The sequence below is a fragment of the Pelophylax lessonae genome (assembly GCF_965119305.1).
Source record: "Pelophylax lessonae genome assembly, chromosome: 1".
NCBI classification, from domain to species: Eukaryota; Metazoa; Chordata; class Amphibia; order Anura; family Ranidae; genus Pelophylax; species Pelophylax lessonae.
Window position 1 is genome coordinate 673129820 of NC_138768.1, and position 18553 is coordinate 673148372.

The 18553-nt window shown below is 43.2% G+C and overlaps 1 protein-coding gene across 1 annotated transcript in view; it reads left to right on the top strand.

Annotated features, from left to right (window-relative positions):
* Positions 1–17287, top strand: part of MND1 (meiotic nuclear divisions 1) — a 283900-nt gene extending 266613 nt beyond the window's left edge. Inside the window, exon 8 of the mRNA XM_082257369.1 lies at positions 16970–17287. Within this exon, the coding sequence (XP_082113495.1) occupies positions 16970–17076 (107 nt within the window). The 3' untranslated portion in view covers positions 17077–17287. The remainder of the gene's footprint in view (positions 1–16969) is intronic.
* The last annotated feature ends 1266 nt before the right edge of the window (positions 17288–18553 follow it).

Sequence of the window (18553 nt, forward strand, 5' to 3'; positions counted from 1 at the left end):
TGTCTTGCTAGGAGGATTAACGACTTCCTTTTCTAACCCCTATCTCTTTGTTCATCTAACATTACAGTGGGACCAGACTAGGATTACCACCAAGGCTATGATCGACACAGGATCTTGTGGGAACTATATTGATACATGTTTTGTTACCTTAAATAAAATACCTATTATTTCAAAACCTAAACCGGTTTCTGTTAGTTTCATTAACGGTATTCCGCTATCTTCTGGTCCAATCACCAACCAGACACAAGCACTCCTTGTCACTGCTAACGAGTCTCATATGGAGACCACCACTTTTGATATACTACCTTCACCCCATTATTTTGGGACTTCCTTGGTTACACACACATCAACCAATCATAGATTGGAACCGACGGACTTTAACTTTCCCTTCTCACTATTGCGAGATTACGTGTAACCTCCCATCTTTTGGAAAGATCCTGTCTGTGGTGTCAGATGAGATTGCACCATTATGCTATCAGGATCTGTCCGAAGTATTCTTTGAGAAAAATGCTCAAGTGTTGCCTCCCCATAGGGATTATGATTGCACTATCGATCTACTCCCTAACAGCAAATTGCCTTTCGGTCATGTTTATTCTCTTTCACAGGATGAACTTTCTCATCTCAAGGAATACTTAGATGAAAATTTGAAAAAAGGGTTCATTAGACCCTCTACTTCTTCCACAGCTGCAGGACTTTTCTTTGTCCGCAATAAGGATTCAAGTCTTAGGCTGGCCATACACTATACAATTTTCTTGTTCAACTTTCCTTTAGATTTACCAAAACCATATAATATAGGGTCAAACCTAAACACTTTCAATTTGTATGCAGTCAGGCAGAACCTTGCACTACATAGTTTAAGGTAAATCTAAAGGAAATTGAATAAGAAAATTGTATAGTGTATGGCCAGCCTTAGGCCTATTATCGATTATAGGCAATTAAATACGATTACGATAAAGGATCGCTATCCTTTACCGCTCATCCCTGAACTCATCGAACAAGTGCGTGGGGCTACTTACTTCTCTAAATTGGACCTAAAAGGGGCATACAACCTAATCCGAATCCGTGACGGAGATGAGTGGAAAACAGCATTCAGAACCAGATACGGATTATTCGAATATCTTGTGATGCCATTCGGGTTGTGTAATGCTCCCGCAGCTTTCCAGAGGTTCATAAACAACATCTTTAGAGACTTACTTGATGTCTGTGTTGTAGTATATCTGGACGATATACTTATCTATTCTCGATCTCTGTCTGAACATATAAAACATGTAAGACTTGTGTTATCCAGATTACTCGCACACAATCTATACGTGAAATTAAAAAAATGCCTATTTCATAAAGAAGAAATATTATTCCTAGGATACATCATATCCAAAACCGGAATTAAGATGGATATGAGCAAGATATCCTGTATTCTGGACTGGCCTATACCAACAACTCGTAAGGCATTACAGCGATTCCTTGGATTTTCAAACTTCTATAGGAAGTTCATCAAGAACTTTTCTGCTATTGTGAGACCTCTCACACAACTGACAAGTATAAAGAAACCATTCAAATGGTCAGAAGAAGCAAATCAAGCTTTCTGCTTGTTAAAATCAAGCTTTACTTCTGCTCCCATACTACGCCATCCAGACCCATCCCTCCAATATATTCTGGAGGTAGATGCGTCAAATATGGCAGTAGGAGCAGTTCTCTCCCAACGACCAACAAATACTTCACCACTCCACCCAGTTGCTTTCTTCTCAAAATCACTAAGCAGCCCAGAGGTGAATTACCCAGTGGGTGAAAAGGAGTTGCTTGCCCTAAAACTGGCACTGGAGAATTGGCGTCATCTACTTGAAGGTACCCGGTTACCAATACTCATATATACAGATCACAAAAACCTTTAATACCTCCAGACTAACAAAACTCTCTCCCACCGGCAGGTACGATGGTCATTATTCTTCCTATGATTCAACTTCCTAGTGACCTACACGCCTGCAGACAAAAATAAAAAAGCGGATGCGCTATCACGATTAACCGAAGATAACTGCGCCGAAATCCCTTCTATCCCTATAATACCCTATGAACGTATTATTGGTGTTGTTCGTTCCTTGAAGGAAGAGATTTTGCACAGTATAGGATTGGATTCACCTCCACCACAACTAAGTACTGATGCAGAAGGCTTCCTCTATTAGAACGACAAACTCTACATACCCCCTACTATGCGCACCAAGATCTTGGAGTTATCACATGATGTGCCCAAGGCAGGACATATGGGTATGACGAAAACCCTTAATTTGCTTACCAGGCAGTTTTGGTGGCCTGATATGAAGACATCTGTACAAAAATTTGTTTCTTCATGTGACATCTGTGCAAGGTCCAAAATTGACACTACAAAACCATCTGGTCTACTCTGCAGTCTACCAATACCCCAGGTTCCATGGGAAGTTGTGTCCTTAGACTTTATAGTAGAACTACCACCATCTAAAGGATTTAATACCATTCTAGTGTCAGTGGACCACCTGACAAAGATGGCACATTTCATCGCTATCCGTAGACTACCTTCATCTAAACAAACAGCGGAACTACTGATGAAACGTGTTCAAGTTACATGGAATTCCAAAGACTCTTTTATCCGACCGTGGTTCACAGTTCATCTCCAAATTTTGGCAAGCTCTTTGTCAAATATTACAGATTGAGCGAAAGCTCACTTCACCCTACCACCCTCAGACCAACGGACAGACTGAAAGAGTCAACCAGTGTATAGAACAATATCTGCGTTGCTACACATCATACCTACAGGATGATTGGGTGGACCTTCTCCCTCTGGCGGAATTTGCTTATAACAACGCAACCCACAGTACTACTAAGCAAAGTCCGTTCTACTTGAACTATGGGTTTCATCCCACACTTCTTCCACCACGCATCCTACCATCAAGTAACCCAGTAGCCTCGGACTATCTTACCCAAATAAAAGACTCTCTGGGTTTACTTAATACCACTATCTCACACGCTCATAGTCAACAAAAAAGGTACTACGACCTTCGTAGAAGACCTTCTCCTCAGTATGCTATTGGGGACCTTGTTTGGCTATCGACAAAAAATTTAAGGTTAAAGATCCCTAGCAAAAAGCTTGGACCTTTATTTCTGGGACCCTTCCCAATTAAGAAACTTATTGGAAAAGCTGCAGTACAGCTCACCTTACCGGCAGATCTCAAGATCCATCCCATCTTCCATGTGTCGCTACTGAAACCCCATGTTCCTAACCAAGGAATAAGGCCTACCATCTTGCCTCCACCTCCAGTACAAGTTGAAGGCGGAGAAGAATATGAGATTAAGGAGATTTTGGATTCTCGTATCCACAGAGGAAGACTCCAGTATCTCATAAGATGGAAGAACTATGGACCCCAAGACTACACCTGGTTGGATACCTCTGATGTTCACGCACCTAGGCTTATACGAAGGTTTCACTCGAAATACCCGGAGAAACCAGTGCTATAGGCCTTCCGGAGCCGGCCTTAAGGGGGAGGGGGGTACTGTAAGATTCTGGTACCTCTGGTACCCTTAATTTCCATTTCCTTTCAATATGCGTCCCACCTTTCTAATTAGGTGGTACGCATACACCTTTAAGACGGATGACGTCATCGCCGAGCGCCGCTCTGAGCGGCTATTTCAACCGCCTGCGTTCTCTCTCACATTGTTCGTTCAATGTGCCTGTGCTTATGTGCCTGTGTGTCTACATGCTTACAAGCTTGTCTCGCTGCCGGAACCTCCAGCTATTTGCTTTTACCTGGAACAGACCGGAACCTCGCTACTGATCCCTGTATCTCGCTACCGGATCACTCCCTCACTACTGGACCCCTCTACTACTAACCTTACTAGTGATAAGTACCCCACAGGGGAATCCTCCATAACCTAACTTACACTACCTACCTCTGCACATTAAGAACTGTTACTATCTATGCATATAAATTCTATCATCTGCACTGTTACATAGATTGCTAGCTCCTGAGTCTACTACCATCTATCCTTGCACTGGGTTAGCCTATCCTGTATTTGTCATCTGCTGTCCTTACCACCTGTTACCATACTCGATTACTAACCTATCTGCATTCTACCTAATACCATCTAATACTCTCCTGAACATTTCTATCAAGTGCTTACCAACTCTCACTGTTCACACCTGTCCCTTCAGCACATCACCTTCATACTATCATATACATCCTATCACTCCAGGAACATCTTATTGAGTGTGTGTATATCTGTATGCTGAAGCTGACAGGCCCATAGTGATGAGTCTGGAGAGTTGGATCTGGTTATTCAACACATCTCTACATGACTACTGAGTGGAGATTCTGCAGCTGCAAATCCAGCCTACTACAAAAACGCAGGAGCGTTACACTTCCCCGTCCAGCAGACAAGACTCCTTTTGCATGAAGGTTTGCCCTCACCCATTATTGGGGTAGGGGTGCATCTTCTGTGGTTTCCGGCATCATGGACTTCTTTGGTTATCATCAAGGAGATCCGCAAAATGTTTCTTTTGAGGGTACCCAGAAAGGGAGACAAAGCTTGCCCTTCTCAGGTTTTTTTTAGATCCTGAGTCTCCTTGTGCGGATTTATTTCCTGCAAAGGTTCAGATGATGTCTGAACTACCAAAGGCCCCCCTATCCCTGTCCAGGGGAATTGATTTACTTAGGTCTGATTCTATTTCTGACCAGGGTGGTCCTTCCTCTGCAAAAACTTTAGGGACCACGGGGCGTGATTCACCGGCTGCTGTCACACAGATAGTTCTCTCTTCCATTTTGCATACAGGTTCTGAGTCTGGTGGTATCCATCTTCAAGACAGTTCTGTTTGAACAGTCCTACATGCAGCTCCTTTAGCAGGTTCAGCTCCACAGGAGGATACCGAGGTTCGCGGCCAGATCAAAGGTTCCTCTGGCAGACGCTGCAGGCATCCAAGGGCCACGGTAAGGCCAGTATCATCCTCGGCTCAGGCTTCTTCTGCAATTCCTGCGAGAAATCAAGATTGAGGATCTTCCAATCAGTCTGGTGGCCATAAACATCCCTCGGGGGGCTTCCTCTCAGAGAAGACCAATTGTCCCAAGGGCTGATCTACCATCCTGCTTTACAGTCACTGGGTTTTAATGGCTTAGCTATTGAAAGCCAGGTACCGAGGGATAGAAGTCTGTCTCGATCAGTGATCCCTACTATGGTGAAGGTGAGGAAGTCCTCTTCCCGCAAGATATACCATCGTACTTGGAAAGCATACATTTCTTGGTGTGAGTCGATTGATGCTCATCCTCAATCTTTTTCTGTGGCTCGGATCTTAACCTTTCTTCAACAGGGCGTTGATCAGAAGTGGGCCTTGAGTACCATCTTTCAGCGACCCCTAGCCACGCACATTTTAGTTCGTACCTTTGTTCAGGGGGTTCAAAATGTTGCTTCACCTGTACGGTCTTTCATGGGATTTAAATTTAGTACTTTCGGTTCTTCAGAAACATCCATTTGAGAATATTTGGGAGATTCCCTTGTCTACGTTATCCCAGAAGGTGACATTCATGGTGGCTATTACCTCGGCCCGCAGGGTATCTGAATTGGCAGCATTATCCTGTCGCAGTCCCCATTTAGTGGTCCAAAGGGATAAAATGGTTCTTCGTCCCTGTCCATCATTCCTGCCCAAAGTTGTCTTTGACTTGCATTTGAATGAGGACATTGTGTTGCCTTCCTTATGTCCCAAGCTGGCTCATCCCAAGGATTTCTTTTGGATTTTGTATCTGGCAGCTACTGAGTCTTTTCGGAGGTCAGACTCGCTTTTTTGTGGTTACGGACAGACCAAGAAAAGGGCTGGTCACATCTTCGGCTACCATCTCCAGATGGATCAGACAGACGGTGACTCAGGCCTATTCCATTAAAGGTCCGGTTCCACCTTTGCCTGTCACGGCGCATTCTACTTGGGCGCTGAGTGCTTCTTGGGCCTTCCGTCATCAGGCTTCAATATTGCAAGTTTTCAAGGAGGCCACTTAGTCGTCCGTGCATACCTTCACATAATTCTATCAGGTAGATAGTTTGGCATCTGCTGATGCTTTTTGTGGCCACTAAGTTGTGCAGGCTGCTGTTTAAGAGGGGCTGTTCCCTCTTGAGGGGTGTTTTTTTCTTTAAACCTTTACTTTTCACACGGGGCTCCTGTGACCCGGTTAAGACTCCTGTGTCCTGGTTAAGGGCTTTTATGTTTAGCCTTGAGTTATTTTCCCCACCCCTCATTTTCCTTTTGGCACTGCTCTTGGACGTCCCACTAGTTATGATCTATGGACCGCTGTGTCCGTTGATGAATGAAAGAGAAAATGGGAATTTAGTACTTGCCGTAAAATCCATTTCTCTGAGTTCATCGACGGACACAGCACCCACCCCTCTGTAGTTCTGATATTTCTAATACTGCTTGCTACTAAACTGATTACCTAGAGCAGAGGGGGGTTATATACCAGCTCAGGGTGGCCCATGGGCATAGGCAGGTGTTTTTTGTAATGCCTAGTCCTACTCCTGGAGGAGGCAATATAACCCACTAGTTATGATTTATGGAGCGCTGTGTCCGTCAATGAATTCAGAGAAATGGATTTTACGGTAAGTACAAAAATCCCATTATTGCTGTCACAAGGGATGAACAACATCCCTTGTGATAGCATAGGCCGTGACAGGTCCTCTTTATGGAGAGATCTGTGGTCTATTAGACCCCTATCTTTCCACTGGCTTCTAAAGCATCTGATCAAACATAGATTAGTTTGATTAGATGCTTTCACAACGGCATATTTACATCAAATTGAAATCGGGTGAGGCCCGTATCATATGATGTTATACATCCTCTGTTTATCCCTGGTGTAGTGTGTTTTGCCTATGTTACTCTGTGACTGTATCTGCTTTTACTAAATCATGTGGTTTTAGCACATTACTCTATGGTCCTTTATTCTTCCTCCTACCCGGTATTACTTGGAGGTGGGGGTTTCCTACGTGTTGGCACCATTGGATGATTTCTGCGCTGTTGATCTCCAAACAATTTGGAGATCTTTACTGTTTGGTAAGAGAACTGGCACACTTGTCTGTGAGGTGGTTTGGGATTCTTACATGTGGACCTTCATAAATTTTAAGATTTCATATTTGGACTTTTATATACAGCTGCAAGAAAAAGTATGTGAACCCTTTGTAATATGGATTTCTGCACAAATTGGTCATAAAATGTGATCTGATCATCATCTAAGTCACAATAGACAATCACAGTCTGCTTAAAGTGGAGTTCCACCCTAAAATGCAAACTTTTTGCCATCTTCTTCCTCTCTGTCACCTGAAAAATAAATGGATAATCACACATTTTTTTTTTCTTTACTTACCTTGTTTTAGAAGAAAATATACTCACCTTACTTCCTCTTCCTCTCTCTCTCTCTTCGGCCGTGGCCCGCGCCGTCACTTCCTGCTTGCATTGATTCCTGGGAGCTGAGCATCATCGCTCCCAGGAATCAATGCGCCTGCACCGGCCCTGCACGTCAGTTCCGGTGCAGGCACATCATTCCCAGCTAAACCGCTTCTGGGCATGCCCAGAAGCTGTGGAGGAATGACGTGCCTGCACCGGACATGACGAGCGGGGCCGTTGCAGGGCATTCTGGGACGAAGAGGACACGCTGGCTTCAGCTGCCCACACCAGAGATAGCAGCGCTGGACAAGACATCTTCAAGGTAAGTATTTCTTCTTAAAGGTAAGTGCGACCCGGGACAGTTCAGAGGCTATCCATTGTGGAATGCATTAGCCCTGACTGTCCCGGGGGTATTTTTATTAAAAAAAACTTTCGGAGGGTGGAACTCCGCTTTAAACTAATAACACACAAAGAATGAAATGTTGCCATGTTTTTTTTGAATACACCATGTAAACATTCACAGTGCAGGTGGAAAATATATGTGAACCCCTAGACTAATGACATCTCCAAGAGCTAATTGGAGTGAGATGTCAGCCAACTGGAGTCCAATAAATGAGATGAGATTGGAGGTGTTGGTTACAGCTGCCCTGCCCTATAAAAAAACACACACCAGTTCTGGGTTTGCTTTTCACAAGAAGCATTGCCTGATGTGAATGATGCATCGCACAAAAGAGCTCTCAGAAGACCTACGATTAAGAATTGTTGACTTGCATAAAGCTGGAAAGGGTTATAAAAGTATCTCCAAAAGCCTTGCTGTTCATCAGTCCACGGTAAGACAAATTGTCCATAAATGGAGAAAGTTCAGCACTGCTGCTACTCTCCCTAGGAGTGGCCGTCCTGTAAAGATGACTGCAAGAGCACAGCGCAGACTGCTCAATGAGGTGAAGAAGAATCCTAGAGTGTCAGCTAAAGACTTACCAAAGTCACTGGCAAATGCTAACAACCTTGTTAGCGAATCTACAATACATAAAACACTAAACAAGAATGGATTTCATGGGAGGATACCACAGAGGAAGCCACTGCTGTCCAAACAAAACATTGCTGCACGTTTACAGTTTGCACAAGAGCACCTGGATGTTCCACAGCAGTACTGGCAAAATATTCTGTGGACAGATGATACCAAAGTTGAGTTGTTTGGAGGAAACACGCAACACTATGTGTGGCGAAAAAGAGGCACAGCACACCAACATCAAAACCTCATCCCAACTGCTGCATCAGGGCCTGGACGGATTGCTATCATCGAAGGAAAAATGAATTCCCAAGTTTATCAAGACATTTTGCAGGAGAACTTAAGGCCATCTGTCTACCAGCTAAAGCTCAACAGAAGATGGGTGTTGCAACAGGACAATGACCCAAAGCATAGAAGAAAATCAACAACAGAATGGCTTAAACAGAAGAAAATACGCCTTCTGAAGTGGCCCAGTCAGAGTCCTGACCTAAACCCGATTGAGATGCTGTGGCATGACCTCAAGAAAGCGATTCACACCAGACATTCCAAGAATAATGCTGAACTGAAACAGTTCTGTAAGAGGAATGGTCAAGAATTACTCCTGACCGTTGTGCACGTCTGATCGGCAACTAGAGGAAACGTTTGGTTGAAGTTATTGCTGCCAAAGGAGGTTCAACCCAGCTATTAAATCCAAGGGTTCACATACTTTTTTCACCTGCACTGTGAATGTTTACATGGTGTGTTCAATAAAAACATGGCAACATTTCATTCTTTGTGTGTTATTAGTTTAAGCAAACTGTGATTGTCTATTGTTGTGACTTAGATGATGATCAGATCACATTTTATGACCAATTTGTGCAGAAATCCATATCATTCTTGCAGCTGTATTTGGACACAGGCACAATTTTCATACTTTTTGCTCTGTATGCCACCAGAACAAAATTAAAATGAAACAATCCAAATGAATTTGAAGTGAAGACTTTCAGCTTTAATTCAAGGGGTTGAACATAAATATCAAGTACACATTTTAGGAACTGCAACCATTTTTATACACAGTCCCCCTATTTTCAGGGGCTCAAATGTAATGTGAAATGCATGCTCAATTTGGTTGAGATGGGGTGATTGACTCGGCCATTGCAGAATATTCCACTTCTTTTCCTTTAAAAGCTCTAGGTTGCTTTTGCAGTGTGTTTTGGATCATTGTCTATCTGTACTGTGAAGCGCTGTCCAATCAACTTTGCTGCATTTGGCTGAATCTGGGCTGACAGTATATCTCTAAACACCGCAGAATTAATCTGGCTGTCTTCTGTCACATCATCAATAAACACCAATAACCCAGTGCCACTGGAAGCCATGCATGCCCATGCCATCACACTGCCTCCACCATGTTTTACAGATGACGTTGTGTGCTTTGGATTATGAACTGTTCCAAGCCTTCTCCACACGTTTTTTCTTCCCGTCATTCTGGTACAGATTAATCTTAGTTTTCAGAACTGGTCTGGCTTTTTTAGATGTTTTTTGGCAAAGTCTAATCTGGCTTTTCTATTCTTCAGGCTTATAAATGGTTTGCATGTTGTGGGGAACCCCTCTGTATTTGCGCTTGTGAAGTCTCCTCTTGATTGTAGACTTTGACAATGATACGCCCACCTCCTGGAGAGTGTCCTTCACTTGTCTGGTGGTTGTGAATAGGTTTTTCCTTACCATAGAGAGGATCCTGCGATCATCCACCACTGTTGTCTTCCGTGGACCTCCAAGCCTTTTTATGTTGCTTAGCTCACCAGTGCGTTCTTCTTTCCTCAGAATGTACCAAACTGTTGATTTGGCCACTCCTAATGTTGCTGCTTTCTCTCTGATGAATTGGTTTCCTTTTTGAAGCCTTACAATGGCCGTTTTCACTTGCATTGACCGCTCCTTTGAACGCATGATGTAGGTTCACAGCAATAGATTCCAAATGCAAATACCACACATCGACCTTTTACCTGCATAAATGATGAAGAAATAACAAAGGAGTAGCCCACACCTGGCCATGAAACAGCTTTTGATTCAATTGTCCAATTAATTTTGGTCCCTTGAAAAAGGAGGGATGGCTATTCCTAAGAGCGGTAATTCCTAAACCTATCCTCTGATTTGGATGTACATACCCTCAAATTAAACCTGAGCATGTGCACTTTCAGCCCATATCAATTAAATAGCTATAGCTTGAATATGTTTTGATAAATACCTAAAAAAAAACTAAAATTGTGACTGTGTCCAAATATATATGGACCTAACTGTATATGTTATGGGACTGATATTTCACCCTTTATGTAATGCACATTGTTCATTATGGTTTAATTAGTTAATTAACAGAGATATTGGTTTTGCACACCTTTTAGAATAAATAAATGTGATCCATTGGCTGTGTAAACTGTTTGGATTACTTTTACCTTAAAGATAATTACTGGCTGGAAAGAACAATCGAAAAATTCTGTTCTGCCCTCAGTTGTGGTGTCAGGGGATGTATGTGTCTCTCTCACAATTTTCTTATAAAATGATGCATGTGAGGCCAGTGGTCTTGCTGCACTCTCAGGGCTTGAGGGTGTCCTTACAAGCACTGAAAATTATAAAAAATAGAGGGCACACAGATCTAGTGCATTACCAACGTAATCATTTATTTTAAATTTTAACGTAATCTACTTACAAGCTTTTGGCAAGCAAAGGCAAGTACAATGACGCCAACAAGAGCACCTCAAGATTCACAGTCCTCAGTCAGTGGTAAGGGAAGCCCTCGTAGCATCAAAAGGCTAATGTGTTTCGAGGGTCGAGCCCTCTTCATCAGAGCCAAACTGGATCTGAATGATTTTTACATCAGCCTTTATACCTAAGTGAGCTATCTGCCCCACCCTCATACCTTTTAATGAGGGGAGGGGAGAGGTTAAGGGGTGGAACATTAGTCACATGAGCCTGTTTATAGGTAATCGTAGATCTGTATACATAAACATATGTATGTATAAAAAAATTTGTATTTTATTATTTTCAGTGAAAAGAACAATATCAGGATCATGACTGTAGCTGCAGACATGATCCTTTTATAAATGGTCTAAGGGACAGCAGGTGGTAAAGGACCCAACTGATAAGTGGTGAAATACCTTTCATGAGCTCTCTTCTCGCTGGCGAGTCCTGCTCCACACCAAATTCTGGCTGTATTTTTACTTTTTTCAAACCACAACTAACTGGTCTTAATCCCTTAAAAGAAATCGAACCACTGCTGCAGTTGATCGAATGTATGGAACAGATGACTATAACATGAATTTGTAGCTGTGATGGTTTGTTGGAAGCTTTCTATCTCATCTCTCAAATATGCCTCAGGGGTTTTACTCAAACCTGTTCACTGTTCCCATGCCGAAAGGGGGCATTTGCCCCATCTTGGATCTCAAATCTCCGAATGCTTATATTCAAGTCTAAAATTCCAGAAATGATTAATCCGCAAAGTTTTTCTTTCTGACTTTTAGAAGATTCTCATGATGGATGTCAGACTGTTGGGCAGGGACGAAGTGCTGCGCAGCTTGCGGTGCAGAGGACTTTGTTGTTGGAGGAATATCGTCTCCCATAAAAACCAGCTTTAGGCAAATTGGCTAACCCTTCAGTGTTGGACCACCCTGTTTTAAGAGTCTTCTGATTCTGCGGACAAAGCTGTGGCAATGGCTTACATCAACCATCGGGGAGGAACCAAAACCTTGCTGAGGCAAGAGAGGCAGAGCAGATCCTGTCACGTTGCAGAGTTGTCATCCTCATACATTTTCCGGGCAAAGCAACTTGAAGGCAGATTTCCTTAGCTGACCATGCCTAAGCTTGGGAGAGTAGTCCCTGCACCAGAGGTGTTTCAGGACCTATGTCATAGGAAAGGGATATCTTATGTGGTCCTCCAAGCTTCCTGGTTCAACAAGAAGTTAGGCAGGTTTGTATCCAGGTATAAGTGTCCCCTGGCAGAAGCAGTGGATGCTGTGGTGGCGTTGTCTAGTCTAGATGCGATTTGGGCTCTGTGAATATATCCCTTAGCCACAGCTGCTTTTAGAAAGACATATTCCCTTTTTGTCATTCTGGATGGATCCCAGAGGGGTGCCCCAGCATCTCGCTCCTTCGTCTCTTGGTGGCTCGAATAGAGTATCATTCAAGCTTATGGTTTCAAGGATTGGGTCCCACCCTTTCCTGTCGAGGTGCAGAGCCACATCTGATGCCAACTTAAAGTGTTACTTATCACAGAACCCTGCATTCACTATATCTGGTCTCCCACAGTACTGTACACAGAACATGGAAATTCAATTATTTTAGTAAATATAAACTGCTAAATACCTTTTCTCATCAGCAGTATATAGCAGTCTTGTGACTTCTATCAGTGTCTGGCCAAGCACTGGTTAAAGCTTGTAGTAAGAGTTTTCATTCTCCTCTGACTGTCTTATGAGGCTGCACGACCCCTGACTTTTTTTCTGGACAGTGCTGATTGGCCCTGTGCTAATCATATGCACCCTCCCAAAAAATTCTTTACTGCATATACAGACTGATTTTACTGTTGTGCTGTAGTTCAGGTAGCGCTTTGAGCTGCAGGCATTCTCCAGTTCTGAAATGGTTTTCTATGGTTTAAGTGTCTTTTTTTTTTTTTTTTTTTGCTGTGTTGCCCACAGTAAGGCAGTAGGAGTGCTTCTGGATGTTCCGAAGAAAATAGACTTTGGGTCTCCCTTACTAGATTAGAGAGAAAATAGGATTTTGTGTTCACTGTGAAATTATTTTCTTGGAGTCCATTGAAGGACACAGTTCCCACCCTTCTATGGTTATGATCATGCTCTCCATACTGCTTTGCTACATACTGAGGCATGTTTGCAGTGACAGGGGTTAATCTTGGCTGGCCTACATTTTGTTTGTTTGCCAGCGTGCAAAGCAGAACAATTTTCTGCTTTGGAAAGGTAGGTAAAAACTCACAGTATACAGTGCCTACTGGCTGGGATATAATAATATACAGTATCTCACAAAAGTGAGTACACCCCTAACATTTTTGTAAATATTTTATTATATCTTTTCTTGTGACAACACTGAAGAAATTACACTTTGCTACAATGTAAAGTAGTGAGTGCACAGCTTGTATAACAGTGTAAATTTGATGTCCCCTCAAAATAACTCAACACGCAGCCATTAATGTCTAAACTGTTGGAAGCAAAAGTGAGTACACCCCTAAGTGAACATGTCCAAATTGGGGACAAAGTGTCTTTTTGTGTGGCCACCGTTAATTTCCAGGACTGTCTTAACCAGGGGTGGACTGACAACTCATGGGGCCCCCTGTGTCCTCACCCACACTCAAGCCACACCCACACAAAGCCCCACCTACATATTGCACTGCCCACACTACATGCGTTTGTCACAGACTTTCTCTACACTAGGTTTAAAATAAATGTTTATTATAGAAAATAAAGAAAAATAAACTTACATTAAAGAAAGTACAACAATGGTACATTTCCAAAATTAAAGCGGAGTTCCACTCAAAAGTGAAAGCTATGCTTATCTTATTCTTGCCCCCCCCCCCCCTTCGGTGCCACATTTGGCACCTTTCAGGGGTGAGAAGGGAGCCCTGTCCCCACTTCTGTCAGACCTTGCCGCAGCGAGGTACGTCAGCAGTTCCATCCCCTCCTCCTTTCCCTGCTGCCGGGCCAGTAAGAGAGCACAGCGTGCTTCTCGCATGCACAGAAGGGAACCGGCTGTGGCAGGAATGTATACTGTGGACCCGCACCTCTGCTGAATTCCCCAGAGGGAGTGGTGACCGAAGCACCTGTCACTGCTATCATCCTCATGACTCCATGATTGCTCTGTGATCCCAGCCAGCACTGGGTCCTCTCATACAGTCGCATCAACTGCCGGCAGGGATGCCAAAGCTCACTGCCTCCTCAGGGCATACACTTCCTCTATCCTGCATGAAAAGCTGTGGGCACATCCAGGGGCGGACTGAGCCTCTTATGGGGCACCCCCGACTCCGGGCCCTCGGGCAGTGCCCGAGTGCCCGAATGGTCAGTCCGCCCCTGGCCTTAACCCTCTTGGGCATGGAGTTCACCAGAGCTTCACAGGTTGCCACTGGAGTCCTTCACTTCTCCATGACGACATCACGGAGCTGGTGGATATTAGAGAACTTGCGCTCCTCCACCTTCCATTTGAGGATGCCCCATAGATGCTCAATAGGGTTTAGGTCTGGAGACATGCTTGGCCTGTCCATCACCTTTACCCTCAGCTTCTTTAGCAAGGCAGTGGTCATCTTGGAGGTGTGTTTGGGGGTCGTTATGTTGGAATATTGCCCTGCGGCCCAGTCTCTGAAGGGAGGGGATCATGCTCTGCTTCAGTATGTCACAGTACATGTTGGCATTCATGGCTCCTGCAGCCCCAGACCATTATACACTTGTCTTTGTCACTTTATTATTGGTGGCAGTAGCTTATCGCACTGTTGGTGTGGCACATATTGTATTTGAAATTTTATGTGTTTTTTCACTTGAGTTTTATTATTTTATTTTTAAGCAGCAGCATATATTGTGACACTTGGATGCATAGCGCAGGAGACCTATTTTTCATATTTTACACTTGTCTTTATACTCCTCACTTGATTGCCGTACACACGCTTGACACCATCTGGAGCAAACTAGTTTCTTGGTCTCATCAGACCACAGGATATGGTTCCAGTAATCCATATCCTTAGTCTGCTTGTCTTCAGCAAACTGTTTGCTGGCTTTCTTGTGCATTATCTTTAGAAAAGTCTTCCTTCTGGGACAACAGCCATGTAGACCGATTTGATGCAGTGTGCGGCGTATGGTCTGAGCATTGAAAGGCTGACCCCCCACCCCTTAAACCTCTGCAGCAATTTCCCAAAGACAACCTCTGGATATGATGCTGAGCACGTGCAATCAGCTTCTTTGGTCGACCATGGCGAGGCCTGTTCTGAGTAGAACCTGTCCTGCTAAACCACTATATGGTCTTGGCAGCACTGTGCTGCAGCTCAGTTTCAGGGTCTTGGCAATATTCTTATAGCCTAGGCCATCTTTATGTGGAGCAACAATTTTTTTTTCAGATCCTCAGAGAGTTCTTTGCCAGAAGGTGCCATATTGAACTTCCAGTGACCAGTATGAGAGAGTGAGAGCGATAACACCAAATTTAACATACCTGCTCCCCATTCACACCTTGTAACACTAAGGAGTCACATGACACCAGGGAGGGAAATGGCTAATTGGGCCCAATTTGCACATTTTCACTTAGGGTTGTACTCACTTTTGTTGCCAGCGGTTGAGACATTAATGGCTGTATATACATGTCTGTAAAAAGTAATAAAAATTAGCAAAAGTGCATAGTGCAAAAAAGTATTTCAGTATAGGTCCAAAAGTGCTTCCACCTTTCAATGAGGGAAAGTGCCACAGTGCAAAATCTGAATGAATAAATCAAAGTGTCCAAATCTGAATGATGAAATCCATAAAGAAAAGAGTTCTGTGAACCAAACTTGAAATAGGGAAAGAGCACCGCCTGTGCTCCAGTTACCAAATAAGAAATCTTAGGAGCGCTTACCAGAAATAGTGGACTCTGTTAGCAATAGCAAAGAGTTGCATGAGTATTGGGTATAAAACTCGCTGAAACGACCCTTGGTGTATGGTCCCTATTTCGCTGGCTCAGGTGCTCAAAGAGATAAAGAAGCTCCACATAGTGTGATAACGTCCAAAAATTGACATTTATTGAAAAGTAAAAAACTTACATTTTCCATAAGAACAGCAAACATTGGATAAGATCACGTGTCTCGAATGGGCACAGTGTTGAGGAGAAAGCTCACTATAACCCTTAACCCATCCTTCTTTCATGTTTTATAGCACATGTTGGATAATTATACACCAATTTTAGCGCGGCATTGTTTTTATATGTCTAGCGGTCTTAACAATATTGTTGTATTGTAGTGCCAGCAGCTAATTTTGGAATAGGTTGGAGTAAGTGCAGTAGTTATTTTACATTTATAATAATGGCTGTGTGTTGAGTTATTTTGAGGGGACAGCATATTTACATTGTTATACAAGCTATACACTCACTACTTTACATTGTAGCAAAGTGTCATTTCTTCAGTGTTGTCACATGAAAATATATACTACAATATTTACAAAAATGTTAGGGGTGTACTCACTTTTGTAAGATACTGTATATTACCCATTGCTTGTTATATAAGGTCTAGTGATAAATAGTATGCACTCATGGGGGGCCATTGGCACATATTACTCACTTTTAAATTTATAGTCAACATTGTCTGGCCATCTTACACTTCTCTGTGCTGTGGGCCATATTGACTAGTTGCTGTAATCACTGCTTAGTAACTATACACACTTGGCAAACGAGATGTCCTGGCTTTTTGTAATATTGGACTGGTATCAGAATATGAATGTTGCCTGCCATTACTACACAGTGCCCAAACACGAATCTGCACTCCACTTTACCATGAGTATATTGTATGGTGCACCATTTCAGTATACTGAAATATTTTAACTCTCTTGTGAATCTGACATAACGTTCTGTGTTATTTGTTCTTCATGTATTTACAGACAACATATTTGCTGTCAAATCCTGGGCCAAGAAAAAGTTTGGTTTTGAAGAAAGGAAGATTGATCAAACATTTGGCATACCTGAAGAATTTGATTATATTGACTAAATGTATTCAGAATCATTCAGCTTGTTGTATTTCAGTAGTGTAGTAGTATACCTGTAGTAAGTATGTCAAACTTCACTGATATGCATTGCATTGAAGTAAATCTGTGAAAAACCGAGGAAATTCAAACTAACCATATGAGGAAAAAATATAAGCCCAAGTTACCTGCAGCAAAAATGACATGTGAAAACAATCCATAGATCACCTATAGTTGAGGTTGTATGGACTTTTCTGAAACAGATGAGCTTGATGTCAACCCCTCTCTCCTATCATGCCATGCTGTTGGCCAGTAAAGCTGTCTGTTATCGAGACAACCAGTAGGAGACTGGAGAGTCAGGGGTAGGGTTTGACTTTTTTCATAAAAAATTTGAGGTCTGCATAAAACTTTTGTATATATATATATATATCTGTGGATTTACCGATTGTTTTGACATGCAGTTTTCACAGAAGGTAACCATTACCTGTGCATGTTTTCATCATAAATGTATTTCAATTTCAAAGAGTTACTTTAGGTGTGTGTAAATGTTTGTGTATATGAAATGCGTTAATAAAATGCTAATCATTGAACTTGTAGTCATTTTGTAACATATAAGACTAACTGCTTACAATGTGCTACTGTATATAATATAATATGACTTTCTCTTACGTCCTCCGACAGTCGCCGCCCTCTTCATATTCGTCACAATGGGGTATTAGACTTTGCTCCGAAGGAGTAGCTAGGCAACAGAATATGTTAATATAAAAGTTTTAACACATCCCACCCCCAGGGGATGGTCCCCTCAGTCAATACCCTCCTACTTCCTGTATCCATACTCCAGTTTCAATGTCTAGCTTGTCAGGAGTGTCTGGCTCTCTCTGTGCTGGGGCTTTGTGCCCCAGACTCTTTCTTCTTTTTTGCTTTTTGTTTGAGTTTTCTCTCTTGCTTTACTTAGCTGTTATTTTTTCAGCGTTAGTTAGTTCTTCTGATGAAGAGGATTCGTGCGGGCTGGGTCTCAGGCTGATCCCCCTGGTCGCAGGTTGTGGGTCGGTGGCTTCCCAGCCTGCCATCGAGCGTTCAGTCAGGTATCGCTCCTGGCGCAGTGAACGACCCATCCCTGTTCGGTGCAGGGATGCTTGGTGAGGTGGCTACCTCACTGGACGCTGTGCGGTTTCTTAACCCACCATTGTGCTGCGTCCTGGATGCGACTCTCCTTGCCTTGTGTGCAGCGGTTTGTTCGCCTGTGCGGGTTCCCCACGCCATCCGTGGAGGTAAGTGTATTTATGTGGGGACCTGTCTGTTTTGGGAGGGCTGTCAGTCTGGGACTGTGTTACCCTGCCTGTGTTCACACTGTGGATTTGTTTCTCCCTGTCTCTCTGGCTGCATGCTGTGGGCATAAGGAGGGGGGGCTGGGCTGCACTGTCTGTGTCAGCCTGTGTATGTGTGAAGGCTGTGTGCTGTGGGACATGCTTTTGACCATGTTGGGGCACTTTACAGCGATCG